The following is an 11,031-nucleotide window of genomic DNA, read 5'->3' as shown; positions in this document are numbered from 1 at the left end:
GCCATTATCCCCCACCCCCAAACACTTATGACAGCTATTTTACTTTTACATGAAGCAGTCTTCAGATTATTTGTGAGGAAAATTATTGAAGATCTATTATTAAAAATAGTGAACAAGTTACAGAACTATTAATTAATTTTTAATCTAAATTCTTATGTTTAGGGCTGTAACCTTGTTCAGTAATTAATAGTACTGAGAGCTGGAATGTAGGTTAAAGTGACAATTTATAAATAAATGAGTCAACTGTGTATAGGAGCTTTAATTGGCCATTTTCAGAGAAACTGAAGTAGAGAGAAAATAGAGCCTTCATTAAACCATAAAATATTTTACCATGTTGTTTTCATCCTTTTCAGTTATGTACCTATGCAAGTCTGGGTGTCATTATTAGTTATTTGACTTCCATGTCTTTAAGTAACTTTATCTAAATAAAAGTATAAAATCGCTTTGTCTTTGACACCTTACCCTCAACAACTTAGAAACAGGCATAATAAATAGGCCACAACAAAATGACAGCATTTCAGCTATCTCATTGAAATATAGCGTCTAACATATTTTCCACAATAAGACAGTTTATACTTTAAAGGATATATTTTTGAGATAAACAACTTTTCAATGTTGATAAAACAAGCTTACCTTTGTTGGATCACCTTTTCCTTCTTCCACAGTTACAAACCCATCACCTTGTCTTTCAAGAGTGAGATGACCTTTTTTACTTTTTTTGCCAGGATCTGTGATAGGATCTTTGTAGACATTAAACTATAAAAAAAAATTTTAAAAAATTAAGTCATCTTGTAATTCCTAATTAGAGTGATTTCCAAACACTTAACATTTTTTCACACACCCTACACCAACAAACCAAACTACATCTCTCTTCACATTTCCTCTCTTTCATGCACTATTCTTATGCTTATCTCTTGCTCCTCAATCCTGTCCTCACTGCTTTGCTCATTACTATCCTGTTGTCCCTCATATACCCAGGTTCCACCAGTCGCTGCAATCCTCACCCTGTTCTTTGCTTTCATGTGAAGTTCCTACTCCCTACTCATGCACCTTTGCCAGTCCATTTATATTCTGATCCCCATACCTTGAGGGTATGCCCTCACATTTCACCACCATCTCTGTCTCTCACACTTCTGTCTTGCATTCTCACACTCTCCCACTCATTCTTGATCACTCTCTCTCTCTCTCTCTCTGACTGGATAACCATGTATCTCCTCTGCAGCAAGACACCTGTTTCTGCCCTTCTATCACACTCTAACCTCTCATCACCTGGCACAAAGCCACATCCTCCAATTCCCCCACTCTCAAACGATCTTTGTTTTGTGAGTTATTTGGTGTCCCTGCCGGTGCCACATAAAAAGCATCCAGTTCACACTGTAAAGTGGTTGGCATTTGGAAAGGCAACCAGCTGTAAAAACCATGCCAAAACAGACCTTGCCAGTGCTGGTACTGCATAAAAGCACTCAGTCCACTGTTTGGTGGTTGGTGTTAAGAAGGGCATCCAGCCATAATAACCATGCCTAAACAGATAGTGAAATCTTCTGGTTTGCCAGCTCTTGTCAAACCATCCAACCTGTGCTAGCATGGAAAATGAGCATTAAATGATAATGATGATGATTATAAAACCTTGTATTTATACAGAGAGAAAACACACACTTTTTGCAAATATAGCAGTTCAAACTGAGAACTGAAACTAATATATGACTGTTAATAATACCTCTAAATAAAAAGATGAAATAAAGATTTAGAAAAGTGGAGATGAAATTGTAATGTACATTTAGAACATTGTTATTTACAGAACCTTTAATAGGGTGTGTGAACTACATCTGCAAATAACAAAAGGCAAATTAAAATAATAGCTTACTGTAGATAATAAGTGTTACTTACCACCAATCCATTTTCATTGGTCATAGAACTACATTTGAAAGCACATTTCTGTGTGTCTCTATCAAGTTTCTGTAAAAGGGCACCACCACTACCAAATGCCAGATTATTTGCACTCCAACCTTCTTGTTTCATTGCTCCTAAGATTTTATCAAGCATTTCATAGCAAATACCATCACCCTGAATAATTCTCAGATATGGCGGAAGTTCTTTGAAGCCTTTTTTGTTTGTCACAGTACCAAATTTACTCCCCAAAATATTGAGAACCTATTAAAGAAAACATTTTTTTTAATGTACCAATATTAAATATAAAAAAATATGTTCCTTCTCAAATTATATAGTTTTACATGCCAGCTTCATGTTGTTATACGATGGTATTTAACAAATGACATGATTTTAGCCACATACAGCCATCACTATATTTTTCTACTTTCATCTACATTCATGTCAGGTTCTTTCTAATTACCATCGTAATTTCAGTAAATTAGAAGAATGTCAATAATAATGGTATTTTCAAACAGATTATGAAATCAAATTGGCTAAATGAGATCAAGAGGATATGACTTTGGTGCAAATGAATTTTATACAGGTATAAAATTCAATGTTATAAATTCATACTACAGAGTAATCTTCAGATATTATTGTTAACTTCAACTCAAACTATCATGCAAAGAATTGAGTGATAATAAAATTATACAAATGTGTGCATATGTAAATAAAGGATAAATATTAATATATTCTGTGTCAGTTAGATAAATAAAATAGATTCACGGCTTATAATTAGAGATATTCATCAAAGGGTAACTTATAAAAATAACACTATATCAAACAGGATTTAGAAAATAATAAACTTAGAATCATACCTTTAAAACAACAGCTACTGGATCACCAGAATCTGGTCGAATTACAAGTCTTCCATTTCTCTCACCTCGTTCTATTACTAAATCTCGCAGCTCTTCACCCCATAAATTTTCACAAGCATTCCAAATATCATAGCTGTCACTAACACAAGCAACTATACCATTGGGAAACTTTTCCAGCATATTCTGAAAGCCATTCACTTCTCCATCTTTTCCCCATGTTGTAATAGTACTACAAGTAGAACACAATGCCTTTTAAATAAGGAAAAAACACTGAAATAAAATATAATGTACAATAAATACTTAAATATGATTGTCATTAAAGGGTTTTAAATACTTTTGTTTCGACTTCAATCAATGGAAATTGCTAGATGATTAGGCACCAGATAGTCCTTGCTTATTTTAACATCTCTTTGTAAATAAAACACCAACCTAAGAAAATTTGAGTGGATGGGGAAACAGAGAAATGGGTGTCTAGGAATGAAGAACTAGAAATGAGACACAAACTATCAATCCTTCAACCTCAGTTTAACTCTTTAAAATTCAGCCAACTGCAATCCTATATACAAGGTGCTGGAATAAAGGTCAAATAATTACATATATTAGACTGATTTCGAAATATGAAAATATATAACTTGGCTAGAAAGCATGCATCTGATAATTGAAGGATCAGAATTTCAATCTACTAAGGTTTTGTTAAATGAAGTCTGAACTACTATTGTTAACACTATATGTGTACATGCATACACATGTAATTAACTAATTAGCTTCACTGTATCTCACATATATCAAGAAGTTTTATTTATGTTGATAAATCATTACAATAAATCTATGTAGGTGTGGTTGTGTGGTTAAGAAGCTTGTTTCCCAATCATGTGGTTGTGGGTTCAGTCCCACTGCATAGTACCTTGGGAAAGTGTCTTCTACTACAACCTCAGGCTGACCAAAGCCTTGTGAATGGATTTGGTAGACGGAACCTGAAAGAAGCCTGTCAAGGAAACAAACATATGTATATATCTATGTATGTGTTTGTGTTTATTTATCCTCACCACCACTTGACATCCATGATTTAGCAGTTCAACAAAAAGAGAATGATAGAATAACTACCAGGCTCAATTTGTTCAACTAAGCCCTTCAAAGTAGTGCCCCAGCATGGTCACTATCCAAAGACTGCAAGAAGCAGAAGATAAAAGATGAATACAAGTTAGATACCAGAAATGTAAAACTGTTCAGGTTAAGTGAAATTTCTTAAGACTAAACTTGTGTTGAAAACAACACTTATCCTTGCACACATTTGTCAATCAGAATGGGCCGATAAATAAAAGGATTGATTCTATAAAAACCTCTTGCAGATTAACTTGATGAAAAATGACCAGAAAACACGATAGATAGATGCTTGTAAAATTCAGATGCCTTCTTCGTATGAAGACTACACTCATTTTACATTAGTGGCTTGTGACTTTATATTTGATGAAAAGGAAGAGATATTGAGGTATAATGTAGAAGACCACTGGAAATTCCACAGGGACAACCTATTGAGAGTGATGAACTAAATCTGAGGTTGGTGCAATCCAGCCAGATAAAGAGTAACGTGGTGGTGGAACAGCAAAGTAGACAGAGCCATGAAAGTGAAGAGACAAGCTTGGAAGGATTGAACAAAATGAGGGTTGCAGCTAATTATACCAGGCAGCTAGAAAAGAAGCTGAGTGTTAGGTTGTTATATTGTCCGTGATGATATATGATGTGTGTGTGTGCAACAATATATCACAGTATCAAATATAACCGTATAACAATAAGCAATGTAACAAGAGTTGGTTATCTTATTATAACACAATAACAATTCAATATTCCAATGCAGAATCAATAATGAGACTAACGCTCTCACAGTTCGATCTCAACTGTCTACTGGTTCATTAATTTATAAGACTTGTCCAGTCCACTGACAGTTATATGTGGGGGTGTCAATTCACTCCACAACACCGGTACAGAGGCTGGATAAAATAATGGAAACACCTAGCATCATAGCATCATAATTTTGAAATATCTATAAAACCATCAAAAGCTTGTTTATTTTTATGTTTTTTTATTTATTATTAGTGTTGCTTAATATGTTTTGCTAAAATTGCTGTTTCTTTTCAGATATCACAAGAAAAAGGTAATTAAAATTCATTAAAATGACAGATCTATCGAACTTTCAAAGTGGTCAAATTGTTGGTGCTCGTATCGCAGGGGCTAAGTGTAACGAAAACAGCCGAAATGTTTGGTGTATCAAGAAGTACTGTCTCGAAAGTAATGACAGCCTTTGAGAAAGAGGGAAAAGACCTCCTTATTGAAACAAAACTCTGGAAGAAAACCAAAACTGTCAGATAGGGATTGTTGGACTCTTACGTGAATTGTTAGTAAGGATCACAAAAGTACAGCTCCCAAAATTACTGCATAGCTTAATGACCACCTCGAGAACCCAGTTTCCACAAAAACTGTTCGCCAGGAGCTGCACAAAGCTGGATTTCACAGGAGGACTGCAATCAGAAAGCCACTACTTTCGAAAACAAACATTGCAAAGTGTTTAGAGTGGAGTAAAAACCTTCAGAATTGGTCCCTAGAGAAGTGGAAGAATATTATTTTCTCTGATCACCAGCCGAGTATACATGTGGAGACAACCAAAAGAAGCATTTAACCCAGACTGCCTTCTTCCAACTGTTAAACATGAAGGAGGGTCTGTGATGATGTGGGGGGCTATATCTTGGAAATCCATTGGCCCAATGGTTTCCCTTCATGACAGAATTAATAGTCAAGACTATTTAAGCATTTTATCTGATTAAATTCATCTTATGGTTGCAGAACTGTTTTCAGAGGGAGACGCATTCTTTCAGGATGATAATGCACCAATTCACACAGCTAAAATTGTTACTGAATGGCATGAGGAACATTCTAGTGAAGTTGAACATATTATCTGGCCACCACAGTCCTCAGATCTCAATATTTTTTGAACATTTATGGTGCATTTTAGAAAAACAAGTAAGGAGTCAATATCCTCCACCATCATCACAACAAGAACTGGAGACTGTTTTAGCTGAAGGATGGACAAAAACTCCTTTGGAAACAATTCAAACTTTGTATAAGTCCATAACTTGTAGAATTCAGGCTGTAATTACTGCCAAAGGTGGTCCTACCCCATATTAAAATAAATTTGTTTGAAATTTTAAGGTGTTTCCGTTATTCTGTCCAACCCCTGTATATTTAGCAAGGGAAGAAGTAAAAAGACAAAGGTTTCCCAATGTTCTACAGTATGAAGGTCAGTAGCATGAGGCTTGTAAACACTGTTTCACAGAGAATTGAGATGTTTTTTAGGTGATAAGTGTGTGCAGATGGATAATGGTACACTTGAACTTATTGATTCTGAAAAGAAAAAGGCACTGAAGTACTACCTTGAAAGGTTAGTAAATGTAGAAAATGCATTGGAGAGTGTCTCCCTAACATGGACCAGTTATCCTAGTTGCCAAGTAGTATGATAAAGCAATTAAAAATATGAAGACTGGAGAAGTCCCTGGTCCCTCAGGAATCACAACTGAAATGCTTAAAATATCTGGTGGAATAGGATATGGACTAGCAGCATTATTGTTAATTGTTACAAGGATAACAGACATGCATTAGAGAGAGGTAATTACAGAGGTATCAAATTGTTGTGCCATAATAAATTTCAGGCATGGAAACAAAACCTAGAATCAAAGAGCCTTCAAGTTAACTTAGCAAAGACCAAGGTTCTAGTTGACAAGAAAATATACAGGATTCTATTCCTGTCAGGTAAACAGCTCTGCTCAATATGTAGGGAAGGTGTAGATAGAAACTTCATAGTGTTTTCAATGCAAGCTATGGATACACAAGAGAAACTGCAGAATTACAGGATGGTTAATGGAAGACTTTGTATGTGCCAGGTGTGCAGGAGCAATAAACACAAGAGAAATAGAAATTCTTAAATGCCCAGGAGGTTCTTGAAGGCAATAGATAGGTTGCATGACCTAATTAGCAATGGAGGGGAATGTTCTGAAAATGAAGTTGTTAGAATATGAGCAGGATGGAGAAAGTTCAGAGCTGTTACTTCTGTTGATAAGGAAAGGTCATTCTTTCAGAGTGAAAGATAGATGCTTGGGTACAAACAATAATGCTACATGGTAGTGAGATGTTGGCTATGAATGCAGAGTACATGTGAAAGAAGACTAAAAAGGAATGAAGTTAACATTCTCTCTTGGATGAGTATAAAAGGAATCAAATGTCATGTGTAAGAGAGAAGACTGTGCCATTATGGTCATGTGATGTGTGTAAATGAGAACATAATACAAAAGTGCTGATGACTAAATGTGAATGGAATTTGTGAAAGACAGAGATCTAGGAAAACAAGACAAAGCTAATCTCAAGATGAGCCTCACAGAGGAGATGACAAAAGACAGACAGGTAATTCCATGTACTCAAGAAATCCCATGTCTTGATGAAAGTGAGGTCCTAAAAGCATTGTTTATATCTATACATTTGCAGGATCCTGCCCTAGTACTTAATCTGTCCCTGTCAAACCTTCCCCACCTCTCATCTTCCTAATACCTACACCTCCACTCTTCTAACTACAGCTGCTATAATCATATGAGAGCAACATATGCACATATTTTATTCCACTTTGTGTTACCAGTCACCTTCCTACCACCCACTAGCGTAGCGGGGTGGGGGTGGACAGTCCACTACGGATGGCACTTTGCTGTAGGCAATATGTGTTTTTTGTGGGGTCCAGGGGTGGCACACACTCTAGCTACGGTAGTGCTACCACGACCACCACTTTTTTTAAAAATCCATCCCCCATGTTCAATAGCAACCCGTCACACTAATCATCCCTTTCAGTGGTATGAGATACTTCTTAGTCTGCCATTACCTTATCTTTTACACCCTCTTATTAGCTATCATTCTCATTACTGTTATATTTGCTATCAATGCTTCCTCCCACCTTCATCCCCAACTCACTATAACCACCTCTATGTACCTTACAACCATCTCTGTCACTGTAAATTCTTTCTCTCTGATCTATCTACAAATTTATTATAATGCTGCCCTCTTCCTTTCCTGTATTGACACTTGCCACTTCCTTAGCTACTTCTTTTCTTTCACCTTCCTTCCTCCATACTGATATTTACCAATGACCACACTACCCTTGTTCCATTCATTATACTCACCTCTACACCTGTCACTTTCCTTTCACATTCTTACAAACCTATCAATCCACCCTTCTTAATTATTTGATGACAATGATGAATGTTATCATGTGTTCTCCATTGACTTTATTTTGAAAACACAGGATGAGATTTAGAAACTTCTACAGCCCAGTATCTAAAGAGTTTATGATTTGGACTAACTTGTTTTGCAAATTTATTTTTAAATGTTTTAATGGTTTATTCTGACATTATGAAGGATACTGTTTTTGCTATCTTTTTACTTAATAGTTTGGATTAAATTAATGTCTATAAATAGCCTATTCTCATAAAACTAATAATTCAAAGCTACAAGGAACATTATACAAAAGCACACAACTTAGAAGAAATTAAATACCTATGTTCTGTTGCCGGTATTGAGAAACCTGCCATTTCACAGCCATAATATTTGCGTACAAACATTAGACCAGCAAGTGTATCTGTACCTTTAAAATTAACAAGATGTGCAGCATCTCCTATACCTGCACCCTAAAAAAAAAAAAGGAACAAATATAATTTAATGAAGATCCTGTACAAAATGTGTCAGAAATGATTATTAAATTTTATTATTAAAGATTTTAGATGAAGGATCTAATGATATACACGTGTGCTGTAACATTTACAAACGAAATGTTTACATTTGTATGTCTTTTATGTAGATATTTACAAAATAACATGTACTGACCTCAACACAACTGGCACCTCGAAAGCCAAAATCATGTAGCATGAATGGCAAGCTAGAAAAATCATCAGCAGTACTCTCTAAATATTCAGCTAATAGAATTTTCTGAAAATATGAGCCTGTTGAAACAGTCATTGGGTACCAACACTGGACAAACAAGGTCTGTTTAAATAGAAAAAGAATTTAAAATAATGTTAATTAAATTAAAATATAACAGTCATTATATTCAAATATGTGATCACAAAAGTAGCACAAACAAGAATATGTAAATTACTAGCATACCAACTATTTATTTTTCATACTTTCTACCTCATAGTAGACTTTAGTATGAAACATGAATATAAACATATTATAAATACATTTTACACTGCAATTTTTTACAAATTGCAATGTAAAATAGTGTTTGTTCATTTCTGGTTTCTAAGAGATCAATTACACTGGGGAACAGGGTTTTTGTTGTCTGATGTTTCCTACTAATTCTGGGATGCTGATTTCAAAAATGAAATCCATTTTGCTCTATCATGTTAAAATTTCCCACAAACTTAGATGTCCAGTTTTCAACATTTCTGGTATTGTTACCATTTCTAAGGATAGATTTGACTTCGTCAAATGTGAACCCATGTATGGAACATGACATAACTTTGAAAATATAATTTTGCAATATCATTTAAAGTAACCACAACTACAAAGGTGAAAACAAAAGTCATGATTTAAGTATCTTCAGTAAATGATTTTCTACCTAGCCAGTTTCAAATGTCATGTTGATGACAGAAATGTCCTTAATACAATTATATATTAAGAAACAACATATTTTGTGGTCCTTGACACCATACATGTCTCATATTTGCGGAATTTATCTGCAGCTATGGGCACACTCTGCTTAATGTGACTATCATTGTAAACTAGATTTGACCTGTTTTGTAGAACTTTTAAACCATTTCTTATGAAAATTGGTATTTTGAATGTGCCCTTATTGTTTTAATTGTGAGGTCATATAGGTCAGGGTCACTTTTCATCAAGCATGGTCAAAGAACTGTAAAAAGAACTTCATGGTATGTATGCTCTTTATGGAACTTTGTCATCACAAATCTGCATTTGCTTACTTTATAGCTGTTGACTGTTCTGAAAATGCTTTTCCCAGGTGACAACTGGCTTGAATATGTTTTATGTTTCAGAAATATAGCCAGTTGTGAGAGAAGAGAATGTAAAAACAGCCCCAATGTCTTCTGCTTATTTCTGGATTAATCAGTGAAATAAAATCACTGATTTTGTGAAGAAAGCTTACCTTATTTCATGAAATAAGCATGAAACTGGGTGACAAGACAAAGCCTGGGTGCCCCAGAGAGTGTGCAAGATATGTTGAAACACTGAAACAGTGGCTGCTTCAAATGCTTAAGCAGAAAGTTTCCAGTTTTGCTTTGCGAGGAAATTAAGGTCGGTGTGTTTGATGGGCCACATAATTGGTGGCTATTTCAGGACGAGCTATTTTTGGAGACCATGTCTGGCATTGAAAAAGAATCATGGGATGCTTTTGCTGCAGTTGTATCTGTTTTCCTGGGAAACAGGAATTCATCAAATTATGAAGATCTTGTGCAGATCCTTTTAAGCTGTTTTCTAGCACTGGGCTGCAACATGAGTGTAAATGTGCACTACTTCCTTGAAATAAGTGATGGGCAAGGAGAAAGATTCAACCAAGACATCAAGAACATGGAGACCAGGTATCAAGGCCAGTGGAACGCCAATGTGATGCTGTCTACTGCAGGTCACCGTAAAGAGACTTTCATGATGCAATTTGTTCACATAAAGCAGCAAAGAGAATGTCATTGCTTGAGTACCTGAAACTCCAGTTTGACAGAAATATCTATTCCAAGATGTGTAATTAAACATTTGTTTAACAATAAAAAGTACTATTTGGCTTGTGTTAGTTTCTTATTTTAGTCTTGCATTTAATGACAACATTGACATTTTAGGTAAAAAAATGAATTCCTGTTTAACAAAAAACTTGACATGATAGAAAATTTCTGAACCAATCAAATTATGTAGGATTAATTGTAAAAAGCAAGACAACTAAAAGTTTTTTTCAAAAATGTTACCCAGTGTTATTCATTCATAAAATTTCTGATGGCAAAAGTGAGAAGGAAGTATTACTATTTCTTTCAATGATACACATTGTTGAAAGATATATAAATATTAATTTATATCCTAGAATAGTTAAAATATCAAGATAAAATGTGTGTGTGTGTGTGTGGATAAATTGTTAATAAGTTTACACAAACATCTTTGAAAAGCATTCATTCGGCTTTGATGTTCAAATAGTCATTATGGTTAGACAGGGATCTCTCTGCAGAATTTTTAATGTTCACTGCTGTCTTAT

General features: G+C 34.9%; 1 protein-coding gene across 1 annotated transcript in view; it reads right to left on the bottom strand.

The window, feature by feature from the left end:
* LOC106883145 (nicotinamide phosphoribosyltransferase) overlaps positions 1 to 11,031 on the bottom strand; it is a 31,349-nt gene that overhangs the window by 1,297 nt on the left and 19,021 nt on the right. Inside the window, exons 4-8 of the mRNA XM_014934043.3 lie at positions 8,661 to 8,819; positions 8,334 to 8,464; positions 2,748 to 2,976; positions 1,888 to 2,151; positions 634 to 756 (exon numbers count right to left, since the gene is read on the bottom strand). Coding sequence (XP_014789529.1) covers positions 634 to 756; positions 1,888 to 2,151; positions 2,748 to 2,976; positions 8,334 to 8,464; positions 8,661 to 8,819 — 906 coding nt within the window. The remainder of the gene's footprint in view (positions 1 to 633; positions 757 to 1,887; positions 2,152 to 2,747; positions 2,977 to 8,333; positions 8,465 to 8,660; positions 8,820 to 11,031) is intronic.

The sequence above is a fragment of the Octopus bimaculoides genome, chromosome 4, assembly GCF_046866305.1.
Source record: "Octopus bimaculoides isolate indiv1 chromosome 4, ASM4686630v1, whole genome shotgun sequence".
NCBI classification, from domain to species: domain Eukaryota; kingdom Metazoa; phylum Mollusca; class Cephalopoda; order Octopoda; family Octopodidae; genus Octopus; species Octopus bimaculoides.
Note: the sequence above shows the minus strand (reverse complement) of the source record. Positions and strands in the feature narration are given on the sequence as shown.